The following is a 14,418-nucleotide window of genomic DNA, read 5'->3' as shown; positions in this document are numbered from 1 at the left end:
AAAATTAGTGCGTGAAAATAGAGCACTTTAAGTAGGCTACATTATGGAAGTGCACTTTTTTTCACCTGGGTTTATAAAGTATAAAATGCTGAAAACAAAGACGTGTTGTTGGTTAAGGATGTAAACACACTAAAATAATGTGGTTTTAAAGAATCTGAAAACAGTAAGTAGACAGTTTTTGTTTTGTTTTGTTTCCATATATTGCATATTCATCCCCAAAGGACTCATGAGTCAGCATCAAACATCTATACAAGACAGGCAGTCTATGTATCTCAAATAAACAGGTAAATCTGAGCCAAGTTTCCAGTGAGAAAGGGAACTACCATCTGTACTGTGATTTAACTGCACCGTACGTCATGTGCCACAAAGCAGGAAAACTAAAAATGTACAGTTGTACTAAAAATACTTTACAGCCCAAAATGGGATGTATTCTAGTTTAAGGAACCCCAGAAGTTAAGTAAACATTGTCTCAGTCACTGTCAAACAAAATGGAGCTGCTCGCCCTTCCCTGAATCACTACGTTTAAGCTTCAGTCCGGACAGAACCTTTTGGGCCATTTTCTCCTCCGTCGGACGCCTCCTCAAGGATCGGATCAGGCGCTCTCTCCCCCCCAGGGTGTTGTTGGATTGGTTGGTATTTCGTTTTCCCATTTGTCCCACATGTTCTTTAAATGAAGAAGCTACAGCTTTAACCCCCTCATCCGATACAGTCCTTTTTACCCCTGCATGAGGTGCAGTCTGAGTCTCAGGGGTGTATGCAGTCCTACTCTGCGGGACGGGGGTCTTGTGTAATCGGCAGTGAGTTTTTATTGGGTTCTCAGGCTCGGGAGAGGAGCTGCGACTGCTGTCTGCGCTTCTTGACACAAGTCCTTCCCTGCTCCCAGAATCGTCCTCGTCCCGTGACTGAGAGCCTGCTTTGCGTAATTGCGCTCCTGCCGAACCCTGCCTGTGGTACTTCACTGGCTGCCTGCTGAAGTGAGCCCTCGACTGAGTTTGTAATTGACTTTCTGCAGCCTGCTCCAAATGCACCTGAGGAGATGCTGTCGCCCTCATAGCCAGGACTAGAAGAGATACAGATAAAAACCAGACATTTATTAACAACCATATCATAAACAAAACTTTTTGTTTTCATAATTAAAGATTATATATATATATGCCCAGTTTATAATCAAAATGCTTTTGAAAAATGTCACACGTCGAACATTCAAGCATCTTATAGTAGTCAAAAGTTTGATTGAAACAGATTTGCTTATGACAGCAGGAAGGAAATTATTGGCAATGCTACAAACACACAGCAAATAGTTTGCGCAAGCAGCCAGCTGATATTGAGCGTCAATGTCTTTTAAAGCCCGCCTACCTGCTCTCTCAATGGCTTCTGGGCTCAGCTGGTCCATTGCTTCATTGGATGATGACTTGTCAGAAATATAACCCTCACTTGATTCTCTCTTGATAGTGCGATTCTGTTAAAATGATAAAAATTCTGAATATACGTTGACTTGAGAGCCAATAAGGCAGAAGGATCATTCTGATTTTTACATTACTGTAATGTTATAATATTTGAGTATTTTAGTATTATTTTGTAAATAAAGTCTGAGTGAATTTAAGATTTCTGGTTAAAACTTGTTACATACATTATCGTTTAAAAGTTTGGGGTGAGTAAGAAGTCACTTTTATTCAGAAAGGATGCATTTAATTCATTAAAAGTGACTGTAAAGACATTTATAATGTTACAAAAAAAATTCAATTTCAAATTAATGCTGTTCATTTGTGCTTTTTTATTAATTATTAATTGAAGAATCAAAGAATTAAAAAATGTATCACGGTTTCCAAAAAAATAAAAAATTCAGCAGCACAACTGTTTTCAACATATAATAACATAATAAATGTTTTTTGAGCAGCAAGTCAGCATATTAGTATGATTTCTGAAGGATCATGTGAGACTGAGGACTGGAGTAATGATGCTGAGAATTCAGATTTACATCACAGAAATAAATTACATTTTAAAACATATTCAATTAGAAAAGTTTTTTGAAACTGCAATAATATTTCACAGTAGTACTGATTTTACTGTATTTTTGATCAAATAAATGCAGTCTCGGTGAGACTTCATTAATTTTTCTTTTTTGAATGGTAATCTTATGTCAGTTTTACAGCATTAGAATTCTTGTATAAAGATTTATTATATCATATATATGCAGGTCAGTGTTGATAAAATATGCTGGTTCCGTTCTATGGTATTTGTGAGAAACTATTTGCAGCTAACTAAATCTTAACGTGTGGAAAACTTTGACCTTCTGAACTTCCGTTTTGGTTCTCGCTAATGAGAAATTCTTAGATGGTTAAACTGTTCCAGTTAGAGAAGACTAGTCTAATAGCATAACTATTAGCATCCTCCAGGCTTTCCTGTAGTAAACAACTCGGTGAGGAGCTAAAGCAGAGTGCGATAGAGGTAAGGCTCTAACATAAGCACAAGCACACAGGCAAGCAAAAGTAATCTTCACAGAATAAGCGTTTAATCCCTCCAGGTCTTTCCACGGGCACGGCGGGACAATTAAGGCCCAAGCGGTGCAAGACAGGCTCAAGCAGATTAAGATGAACTCTTTCGCCCGCACGAGCATGTCCACCTGAGGTGAGCTTTTAGCATCGTCATGACAACAGCCAGCTTAAAGCACGGCCTGCGATTGTGTGAAGTCAAGTACTTATTGCCTACCTCCAGAGAGCGTGGACGTTCCCTGCCCGCGGCTTCAGGGTCCTGAGAGGAACTGCTGCCAGGAGACAAGGGACACGAGGCTCTGGGAGGGGTGTCTGGGAGGGGTGCCGTGGGAGGTGGTGGAGGAGGTGTGCTGGATCTTGTTGCGGGACCGAATACGTGATCATAGTGTGAGATCATAAACTCCACGAGAAGAGCCTGATAGCTGGTTTCCAGCAGAGCGATCATCGACACGTCTCCTGACACCAGGGGCCGCAGCAGAGTGGGGCCAAACACAATGCCCAGGTTTCCTGGAGACATCTTGTTGTCCTCGTAATGTTCTGCAACCCTGAAGAGAAGAAAGTGATGAATTAGTAGGGAACTATGTTAACACTTTATTTTAGGGTCACTTAACTAGTTGCTTATTAGCATGCATATTACTAGAATATTAGCCGTTTATTAGTACTAATTAAGCACATATTAATGCCTTATTCTACATGACCTTATTCTACATCCCTAATCCTACCCAATACCTAAACTTAACAACTACCTTACTAACTATTAATAAGCAGCAACTTAGGAATTTATTGAGGGAAAAGTCGTAGTTAATAGTGAATAAGTGTTCCCTATTCTACAGTGTTACCGGAATTACTTTATTTAAACAAGTGGCAGCTTTACAGTTTTTTTCAGTAGCCCCTCACTGCAGAACACAAGATCCAGGGGGCGTGGTTGGAGCCATATCTAGGGGGTGGAGATTGGTTGGTTTAGGGTTGGAGATGGGTGGGTTTAGGGATCAGGGGGTGGAGATGGGTAGGTTTAGGGGTGGAGATGGGTGGGTTTAGGGATCAGGGGGTGGAGACGAGTAGGTTTAGGTATATGTAAGGTGGGAGGAGTTGGATCTGGATCCAACCACGCCCCCTGGATCTTGTGTTCTGCAGTGAGGATCATCTCGTTTTTTTACACACTTGCTAGGGCCCATTTCTCAATGCTTGGGTTACTTTTTTTTTTACACGATAAGCACAACAGCAGTCCAGATGGGCTAAACTACTCATTTTCCATTGCTTTGGCATAAAATGCACTCAATGACTACTTCTTCCAAATTACATGAATCCTTTTCTCACTCAAACACAATCACAACCAAAACTATATGTACTTAATCACAGGCCAATCTGAACATGTTTATTTTACATTCTCTTTTTGACCTAACATGAATAAAACGGTAATTTGCTACACTTTTAGAGTAATACCATATTGAAATCTATTCTAAATTCAATAAATGAAATACTATCAAAACAATTGCATGTAGCTAAATTAGTGTTATTTTAATATCTCATATAATTTATATTATATATAAATATATTTAATATATAAACATAAAATTTTTTGTAAATATATACATGCATGTGTGTGTATTTGTATATACACATAATAAATATACACAATACACACACATATATTATGTAAACAAAAACATTTATTTTGGATGCAATTACTCGCGATTTATCGTTTGACAGCACTAGTTTTTATTAGTATAATTTCTGTTTTCATTTTAATTTTAGTTAAATTTTTTAGTAATTTTGTTGCGTTTTTGTCATTTTATTAGTAAAAAAAAACATAAAAAAACAACAACAAAAAAAGAAATGTTGCTTTTGTAACTAGCTGAAATAATTTTAAGTTTCTTTTATATATTTTCATTAATGCTATTTATGACGATCTTTGCTAGTGTTCAAAAGAATTAACTGATTTGAGAGACACATATTTTGCTAATTTTAGTGCATTTTGGATGTGAAATTTCCTGCTGTGCCAAGCTGGCTTCAAGTTGGTTAGGAGAACTGTGCGAAGAGATTTGACAAAAAGACCTAAATATTGAGAAATGGGCCCCAGAAAACACTGTAATGTGATTTCACACAGTATGGTACCTGTTCAAGTGGGCAATCATGTGCTGCACTGTGTTGTAGCTACACAGAGGCAGTCGTCCGATGAGCTCTCTGAGTTTGACCACAATACTCGTCACAATCCCAGCAGTCTCGGCAGCATGGTCCTTTTCACTAAGCCTCTGAATCTCCTTACCCACATTGATGAAGTTGTTGTAAAGGTCAAAGGTGAGTAACGGCTCTGGAAGCTGTGAAAGAGGAAGACGGGGTGTTGCGTTATATGATTTAAGCAGGGTCGTAACCCCAATAGACATTGAGGACAAGCTCCCAACTAAATAGAAATGGCCAAATTGGCCCCCCTCAACATGCGATATTATTGATGCTGCTCTGCATTACATATGTAATTGGTCTGAATCATATTGAATCATGCAAATGTTCAAGACATGGTTACAGCTTTGGTTTTAGGTAATGAGAAAGTTATTAGAGTCTAGATTTTTGTTTTACTTTAACTACTTCAATTGTATTTTGTGTGTGTGTGTGTGTTTACCTCTTTGAAGAAATGCTTCAGTACGGAGGTGATGTCATGTGGTGAGAGGTCACCAAGGTCAACTTGGTCTTTCTGGATTTCAAAAGCCTGACATAACTTCAGAATGCGAGGTTTGGATCCACTGATTCTGTAAACTCCCTAGATATAGAGGAAAGAACAAGAGACTGAAGACAACTAGATGATTTCATTGTCTGAAGACAGTGTGAGTGGTGTTTGTCCGCGCAAAACTTGCTGTTATGATGCTAGGGTGTATGTGTACATACATGGAAGAAAAGATCAGTCGCTACTTTTATTTCATTGTGACTTTATCAAGCACCATTATCTCTTCATAACATCACAAGATCCATGTACTGAGTTCCACTTCCTACCTGGACTCCGAGAGCCCTGTTCTCAATTTCTTCTGTGCAGCGCAGGACAACGAAGGGCACAGAGTCTAGGCTCTCTCTGGGCAGCAGGGACAACTCCATCCCAAAGATGAAGCCTCTCCTGTGCTCACACTCCATCTGGCACACCTCCAGGCACTTCCTGTGGACTGCAAGGCCACACTGGCAAGAGAGGAGCAGCTGTCAGTCCGCCATATTCTGACCAGTGTACAGTGAGATAAGGAGTGTCTCTTTTCTTTTATGAACTAGTCATTTAGCTGCTTAGTCATATCCAGCTACTTATAGTACATCACCAGAAGTAAACTGAGGTTAAATGTCTAAACAATAGAGCACAGTATTTGGGTTCCCCAAGTAAAAATAACATTCATTTGAACATCAATAACATTCATTTTCTATCTAAATAGAAAAACAGGTTTTTAAGGACAATTTAAAAACCTTTGTCAACAGACCTGCCATTAGTTCTGAGATTGTTATTTAATGGTATGATTCTGTAGAAACTTCAAGATTTCATCTTCAGTTTCAAATGTAATTTATTTTATTTATCCAGATTTTTGACTACACTACCCATAATCCACCCGAATGACCTCCCACTCCCATAAAGCACTGTTTAGTACACTTTTAAAAAAAAACAAGAAATATTTCTTTATATATATATATACATATATAGTGAAAATAAATATACTAAAATGTATTTGAAATACATTTATTTTGTGCCAAGTATACTACGAAAGTAGTGCTAAAGTCCAACTAAAGATATAATAAAGCATATTTGATTGTGCTAACGTGGAACTACTGCAAGTATACTTCAGGAACACTTTAAATATCTTGCATTTATTATACAGAGATCATACAATCCTTATTAATAGTGATATTAAAACACATTTTAGGCATAATATTAAGAACTGTGCATTGTGCAATAAAGAAATACAATAAATAAAGTTTAATTACACTTTTATATCAGTAAGTCTCAAGTGATATGTCAATAAATATGTTAATGCATTTGAAGCATACTTAGTATGAATAAATGTATTTTAAATAAATTATGGCATAGCTTTTTCCAAATATATTGTATTTTATAACAGTGACTTACAATCTATCTATATTGTATATTCAAATCTAAATTGTGCTGTAGTTTAATTTGAAAGAAAGTAGATTTTAGCGTACTTTAAACTGAATCTAATGGTTTCAGACACTTAACTGTATGTTTTTTACAATTCAATTAAAATGTATTGTATTTTGTAATGTTATTGTATATTGCAATGCATAATTTGTATTAAATGCAATTAGTTGAAATCTAGAATGCTTTTTTGACCCACTGCAGTATGATTTATTTATAATTTCAGAATTACATCTACTGTCTTTGAAATATGGTTAAAGTGTACTGTCTTCAATTCTCTGCTTAGATGTTTAACCAAAAAGCTACACACATTTTTCTGACACTCACCTCTTCGCACTCGATCCCGTTGACCAGGATATAATTGTCACATTGCTTACACTTGACCATCTTGCTCTTCATTTTTTTCAATCTGTGGGTCAGTGCGGCACGTGACGCATTTCGTGGTTTGCATGTCATTCCGTTGCTGTCAGACAAACCCTCTTCGCTCTCTGCACACACATGAAGAAGAGTCAACAACTGCACTGTCAGCCATAGAAACGCAGAAAGTGTAAATGATGAAAAGCATCTCACACCTGCTTCTTGCAGAGCGTCTTTCTCATCAAGATCATCTGAAGACATGGTTCCCGTGGAGGAGGCCTTGGGCAGCTTACGGTTCCCATAAGCTTCAGAGAGGAGACATATGACTAACCTATTTACAGATGGAACAGTTACTTCATAAGTTACAATAGATCTTCCTTACCTGGACTGGACAGTGATTCAAGACTTCCTCCGGTGCTGTCTCTGTCGCTGTGACCGGGACGTCCTGTACATCAACAAATCACACGAAAATGTTCAAGTGCACTTCATCTGGATGAGTTGTATGTAAGAAAATGTGTGAGAGAAGACGTACGTCCATCTACTAAACTGCTGCTGTGTTTCAGTTCCTCTGGTAGCGCATATGAATCTTGTTGGTAACTTGGAGCAGTGCTTTGTTTACGTCGACCTGCTGGTGGGGATCTGTGAAATATACAAAAATCCAACTCGAATGATGTGGTGGCATTTGAAGTAAGCTTCAGTCGACTGAGATTACAGGCAATTCAGTTCTGTTCACAATAAGCTTCACTGGGCTTTAGCAACTGAGATTCATGCAGTTATGAAAGTGAAGCTGATGTCTGTTACAATGAAAAACCAAACGCAAACACTAAACAAATGTATGTTTCCATGTTAAAGTGTTTTTGGCTTTTTGGACATCTACAATGGCATAATTGAAGTACCTTGGTTTTTACCCAGGAATTTTTCTTGGTTTCTTGAAAGCTTGTCTTCAATTATATTATATAATATACTATATTGCCAAAAGTATTGGGACACCCCTTTCTAATGAACAGGTTTGACTACTTTAGTAATTTCCATGAGTGCAAATCTTAATGTTTAAGCATATAATGATATTCTAGGGAATTGTGCGCTTCTAATTTTAATAGCAACAGTTTGGACGGGACCCTTTTCTATTCTAACACAACAATGCCTCTGTGTATAAGGCAAGGTTCAAAAAGAAATGATTGATTGAGTCAGTGTGGAAGAACTTGACTGGTCTGCAGAAAGCAGCTGAATACCTCTGGTGTGAATTTAAATGCAGACCTTGAGCCAAAAACTCTTCACCAAACACCAATGACTTGTACATACACTATATGGACAAAAGTATTGGGACACCCTTTTCTTTAGAACAGAAAAAGGCACTTCCAAAACTGTGGCAACAACGATGGAAACAATTCATGTATGTTAAAATGGTAACAGTCTTGGATGTGTCGAAAAAGTCATTGGTGTTTGGTGATGAAGTTCAAACGAACGACATTTATTGTTGGAATCAAATGGAATGTTGTCTTTACTGTCACTTTGGATTAATTGAATGCTTCCTTTCTTAATGAAAACATTAATTTCTTTAAACAAATACAAATCTTACTGACTTCCTGCAACTTACAAGTTAGACTCCAGTGTCCTCCAGTCCTTACCTCTTGTTTTGGGGAATGAATTCCTGAAATGTGAAGTTCTGGAGAGGTTGTTCAGATAGGTGCTTTCCCAGGATGTAGTGCAGGTAGGGTTCACCTGGATCACAGGGCCTGCAGGTCAGCTCTAAGTTCTGGTAGCCCAGAGGAACCGGCTCAGTCTGCTGCCGCTGGTAATAAAACATGTTCACCGTTGCCTGACAGAAGAATAAGACAAAGACAGCTGTTACTATGGTTGCTCCTAGTGTATGTATTCTGAGGGGTTACTTAACAGTGCAAACCAAAAGTGCCCACTCCCTATCTATAGTAGATGATTACTTTTCATTTTAAGGTGTCTCGAAAGGTGAACCAACCTCTTTTAGCACAGTGTCTCCTTGACAGATGAGCTTGCGAATGTGGACAATGATTTTGCGCTTCACCTTCTCCAGCTCTTTCTGATGGTTGTTCGCTTCACACACACACTGCCTGTTCAGCATCTCAGTCTCTGTAACCTGCACAGTGACAAAGCATAGTGATAAAATATCATAGTGAAGAGATGATAATTAACATAATTCATATTTACATGTTGAAGAAATACTCCTAAATAGTCTTAATGAAATGTTTCAAATACATTGACGATAATAATCTTTTCTTTTCTTTTTTTAGAACTATCATATTTAATTAATTAAAGGGTTTCTGAAACCACGCCTTCTTTCTTTGCATACACTTATGCTAATATTTCCACATAGTGACGTAGACATGTGGGGGTGTGATAGAAGGAGCCGTTTTAGGAGGGCGTGGCTGACTCTTAACTTTTATAAAGAATATCTCTTTGGATTTGAGACTTTAGTCTTTGCAACTTTACAGATCTTCTTTATGCACCAAGCGCTTGTAACACTCCAAAGAGAAAGGAAAACTTGAAATCGCATCATATGACCCCTTTAAGGGAAAGCATTTTATAATCTCACATAAATATTTTGCGCAGAGTATGTTTGCTTGAAATTGAAATATATAAACTGAGACAGCAGTTATTGAGAAAGCCTATGGTTTTTGTAGTTTTGTGTTGATGTGAAATGATAGAGCAAGCCGTATTCTCAAGATGACCTTTGTTTGGGCGTCATCTCTGGACTTCCTCCTCTTGTCCAGGGTTTTGTAACCTCCTGTCTCCTCTTCAGCTTTGGCTGTCATGGCTTTGGCCTTCTCTAGCTCCTCACAGCGCTGCAGGTATTGCTGTCTTGCTCTCTTCAGCGCAGACACCGCATCATTCTAATGCACATAACATTATCAGTCACATTACTGGAATAGCTGACCACATCAAATACACATACATTACCAACCACAGCACTATGAACTGACCATCCTCTTCTGCTCTTTAGACCACTGCTCTTTGAATTCCCGTCGCCACTTGTCGATTTCGTTCCTCTTGGCCGAGAGAGCCTGTGGGATAGATAGCAGAATCGCACAAGTTAGATATTAGGTTTCAGATTTCTTGCATTTGATATAAAGATTGTTTGGATGGATGGATGGAGCACCTGGTAGCAGCGCTGTTGAATGAGTTCAGCAGTTTGTTTGGCGGATGTGCTGCTTTTGATATCATGTTCCAGCGCCTGTGTGTAGATGTTCTGCAGAGGCATCATGTCCTGTGGAGTGCGTCCAAACACATGCATTAAGACTGACAGCAAACAGTGTGTTCTTTACGCAGCAGGACAACAGAACAGTTACATTACGGTGTTTGTTCAGGGGTACAAGGGTTTATTAAATTGCATTCTCTTTTTGTTACATGAAAGTCACATTAAAGTCTTTTAACTTTGATTTCTTTCTTTCTATCATCATTTATTTATTATCAATCCTTTATCATTTATTTATGCTTTTACTTTTATGTATATATTTTTTTTTTCTGTGAAAGACTTATAGTTTAAAAATCCATAATAAAAACATGAATTATTGCATGTTTAAAACTATGGTGATCTAAACAAAGTATGAAATACAATTATACATATTTTTAATGTTTATTAATATTAAAATTGTGTTGTATATATTTTCAGTGATGACTGCTATTGTAGTTGTAGTGTCATTTCCATGACAATTTTCTCATCATTTTTACCCAAAGAGACAACAGTGTCAGAATAAATGAAATATGACGTGAAGAAATCAACGTAAATGTCAATTGTCTTGTATCGCAAGTTTTCTGAAATGTCATGTTTAAATATGCAAATTAGGCATTATCTAATTAAATACACACTAATTTACATATGTTTCCATTACATACCTTCAGAAATCTAAACATCGGATAAAGCCAGGTTTATTCTGGTTTCATTTCGTTTTATCGCAGAGTTAAAAGTTTTAACAGAGTGGATTTGTGATATTTCTTTCTCAGAAAATGTTGTCAACAGCCAGAAGAAAAAACAAATTCACACTGTTTTTAGGAATAAATTAAAATATAAATTAAAATTAAAATATAAATCAGGCAAGAGGTTGTATTGTTATTGTTATATGCAGGCACAAATACATACATTTAATAAAATAAAATCTGAAATGTGTATTTTGGATGCTTTAGGCACTAGTCTGAAAGAAGTCAATTTATGAAAGAAAAATCTCAAAACTGAGAAGTGCCTTTCCACAAACAAAATATAATTTAATTGTGTGTATTTAGCATACATAAAATGCTAACTATAAAACCAGCCTTAGCAATACAAAGGAGTCAGCAATTTTATTCCCAACAGTTGTTAAATGTTATTTCTACCACTATTATTTCCATCACATGCTATGGATGCTATGCAACGTTGTGCAAATTTTCATGCCTTTCTATTAAAGAAAAATAATAATAATTCTCCTGCATGCATGTAAATACACTGTTTAGTATTGTTTGTAGAAAAAGTAATAAACTAGTTTATTAGTTAAAGTAGTTAAATTAGTTAAAGAAACTCTTTACACATTTTGTGTAGACACACATATTTTTACCTGTTGAGCAACACATGTCTTGGCTGCATCTGCTGCTCTCATAATACTCTTTGCAAACTCTTGCTCTGTAAACAAACAACATGATTTTCATAATCACATAACGCACCGAATCATAATGCCAGAAGACAGAGGCGAATGGAAAATACGATTGACCGATAGAAATAGTTTGCATCTGTATCGATGTGCACAGAACAGAGTGTTTCAAAACATCAATACAACTGTGAGCGGATATTAGGTGACGTAACTGTATCGGGCCATAACCCATTAGCATTACAGCTCAATGGAAAATAGGATATTCATCATCACCGATTCCAGGAATACCACACCGACTCATGTTTTACAGTGGAAATGTACTTTATGCTTTCCCTGTTCTGTTCATTCATTATTATTGATGCGTAGCCTTGGCTCAGTTTCATATTTTGAGCTTAAGTACTATCTCTTTTTGCTCTGGTTATATATCACACTATAGGTTATAGCAAACATATACAATATTTCAGCTACAGGTTATAACTGGCTTGTATGCTGACACATAAAACCTCTTCATTCTCCTGCTGTGGCCCTAAAAATTGGCTAGTAGTTTGTCTCAGTGTTGGGTGTAAGGCATTAGACTCTTTTAGGAACCTATCAGTAACCTTCCACTGGATGGCGCTGTGAGGGATGACGTGTTAAAGGTTACTTCATCCTATTAAAGGTGTTGTTTCATATTCTCTCAGAGATCCAAATTTAGACTCTTATTCTGTTTCCAGGAAGAAGTCTCTCAGCATTTAGACAGAAATGACCTGTAATTACTGGCAAACAAATCTAACCTAAACATAATGTGTCAGCACATTGAAAACATGAGTTTAGTTTGTTTTCTATATTTTTCTGACAGTTAGTGGATGTGTTCCTGCGACTATCTGACAGAAATTCACGCAATCATGAAAAAATCTCATTCGCATTACCGTGATGCAAAAAAAAATCTAATTCTCATTACCGTGATCCGTAATTCATCTAATTCTTTTTACTCTAATGCAAAAAACCTATTTCTTGTTATGCAACATGAAAAATCTCTCTCTTATTACTGTGATGCAAAAAATCTAATTTTCATTACCATGATGTGGAAAAAAAAATCTAATTCTCATTACCATAATGCGGAAAAAAAAATCTAATTCTCATTACCATAATGCGAAAAAAAAAATCTAATTCTCATTACCATAATGCGGGGAAAAAAAACTCATCGTCATTACCATGACATGAAAAATCTCTTTCTCATTGCAGTGATGTGGGAAAAATCTCATTTTCATTACTGTGATATGCAATCTTTTCTTTTTACACTGATGCAAAAAAAAAATTCATCCTCTTTACACTATGTGAAAAATCTCTTTCTTATTACTGTGATGCAAAAAATCTCATTCTCATTACTGTGATGCAAAAAATCTCATTCTCATTACTAACACGTAATTAATCCAATACTTATAACCCTAATAAAAATTGTAAAAATGTTATCGCAACATGAAAAATCTAATTCTCATTGTGATGTGAAACAAATCTCATTGTCACTGCCTTAATGTTAAAAAAACGCCTTCTCATTACTGTGACTTGAGAAATCTCATTCTCATTACCGTGATTACGAAGCCCATACACAACGATCTTAAAAAGAATTACCGGTTACAGCTCCGTCTTTTTCCTCCTCCTCACAGCAGCTCTTCAACGACTCCACATCTTCACCCTGAAAAACACACAGCTTTTAATATTCACATTGCTTGAGAGAGATTGTTGAACCCAAAAGTATCATGAAATAGGAGTACGACGAGTATATGAGAAAAAGAGTGGGAACAATAATTCATCAATCATGTCTCACTGTAATATCATCCAGATCAGCGTTCAGTGTGGTGTCTGCTGAAGTGTCTGTTAAAGACAGTGAGTCTGCTTCTAGTAGCAGCTCATCCACAGTCCTGAGAAATCAAATCAACCGACACAAACATATTAAAAATGAAGCGTACTTCTCACAGAGCCAAAACAGAGCTGATCTTTCATTTATTCAAACTATTTTTATGCTCTTAAAAATAAAGGTTCTTTATCGTCATCTACGGTTCCATGAAGAGCCTTTATCATCCATGGAATCGTTCCATTACACAAAAGATTCTTTATAGTAGAAAAAGACTATTTTGATTATTAAAATGTGCTTCAAAGTAAGAAATAAATGGTTCTTTTAAGAACTCTTGACAACAAGGTTCTTTGAGGGACCCAAAATTATTGTTCTCTGCAAAAAAAAACCTCTTTTGGAACCTTTATTTTTAAGACTGATATTTCATGGCAAAATGTAAAGCCTACGTACGAGCATGTTAATGACAGATCCAAGTTAGCGTCAAAATCGCGTAATATCTCACTGTAACGCTTGGTTTCTGAGTGTCGGACTGGGGTACCACCATCTGAAACAGAAGAATAAGACCGGTCATGATGCCGCATATGATCTTTTAAAATGAAAATCTGATTATAAAAAAAGTGTGTTACATTTTATTTTAAGGTGTCCTTGTTACAGTGTAATTATACATATAAGTACTGAGTAATATTAATTAACTACATGTAGTTACTATAGGGTTAGGATGAGGGTTTGGTTTAGGGTTAGTTGCATGTAATCAGTGTTGGGGAAAGTTACTTTTAAAAGTAATGCATTACAATATTGCGATACTCCATAAAAAGTAACTAATTACGTTACTTAGTTACTTTTTATGGGAAGTAATGCGTTACGTTACTTTTGCGTTACTTTTTAAATCTGGACAGGGCTTTTGCTTGTTTGTTTTTAAAACAAAAAAGTTCTATTTTTGGCAAATATAAAAGCCTTTTCACACCAAAAGTGAAATGAATAAGCCTCAGGCTGAAGGGAAAGTAAATGTACGTCCGTACAGTA

General features: G+C 36.6%; 1 protein-coding gene across 1 annotated transcript in view; it reads right to left on the bottom strand.

Moving 5' to 3' along the window:
- Positions 1-83: 83 nt before the first annotated feature.
- gmip (GEM interacting protein) overlaps positions 84-14,418 on the bottom strand; it is a 20,948-nt gene continuing 6,613 nt past the window's right edge. The window contains exons 2-20 of the mRNA XM_016516100.1: positions 13,846-13,939; positions 13,369-13,462; positions 13,173-13,236; positions 11,529-11,593; positions 10,100-10,207; positions 9,924-10,004; positions 9,672-9,833; positions 8,942-9,079; positions 8,595-8,785; positions 7,499-7,605; positions 7,349-7,411; positions 7,182-7,271; positions 6,937-7,097; positions 5,478-5,654; positions 5,110-5,247; positions 4,608-4,810; positions 2,710-3,037; positions 1,357-1,459; positions 84-1,060 (exon numbers count right to left, since the gene is read on the bottom strand). Of these exons, the coding sequence (XP_016371586.1) occupies positions 480-1,060; positions 1,357-1,459; positions 2,710-3,037; positions 4,608-4,810; positions 5,110-5,247; positions 5,478-5,654; positions 6,937-7,097; positions 7,182-7,271; positions 7,349-7,411; positions 7,499-7,605; positions 8,595-8,785; positions 8,942-9,079; positions 9,672-9,833; positions 9,924-10,004; positions 10,100-10,207; positions 11,529-11,593; positions 13,173-13,236; positions 13,369-13,462; positions 13,846-13,939 (2,948 nt within the window). The 3' untranslated portion in view covers positions 84-479. The remainder of the gene's footprint in view (positions 1,061-1,356; positions 1,460-2,709; positions 3,038-4,607; positions 4,811-5,109; positions 5,248-5,477; positions 5,655-6,936; positions 7,098-7,181; positions 7,272-7,348; positions 7,412-7,498; positions 7,606-8,594; positions 8,786-8,941; positions 9,080-9,671; positions 9,834-9,923; positions 10,005-10,099; positions 10,208-11,528; positions 11,594-13,172; positions 13,237-13,368; positions 13,463-13,845; positions 13,940-14,418) is intronic.

This window comes from Sinocyclocheilus rhinocerous, unplaced genomic scaffold (assembly GCF_001515625.1).
Source record: "Sinocyclocheilus rhinocerous isolate Xijiao unplaced genomic scaffold, SAMN03320098_v1.1 scaffold115, whole genome shotgun sequence".
Classification (NCBI taxonomy): Eukaryota; Metazoa; Chordata; class Actinopteri; order Cypriniformes; family Cyprinidae; genus Sinocyclocheilus; species Sinocyclocheilus rhinocerous.
Note: the sequence above shows the minus strand (reverse complement) of the source record. Positions and strands in the feature narration are given on the sequence as shown.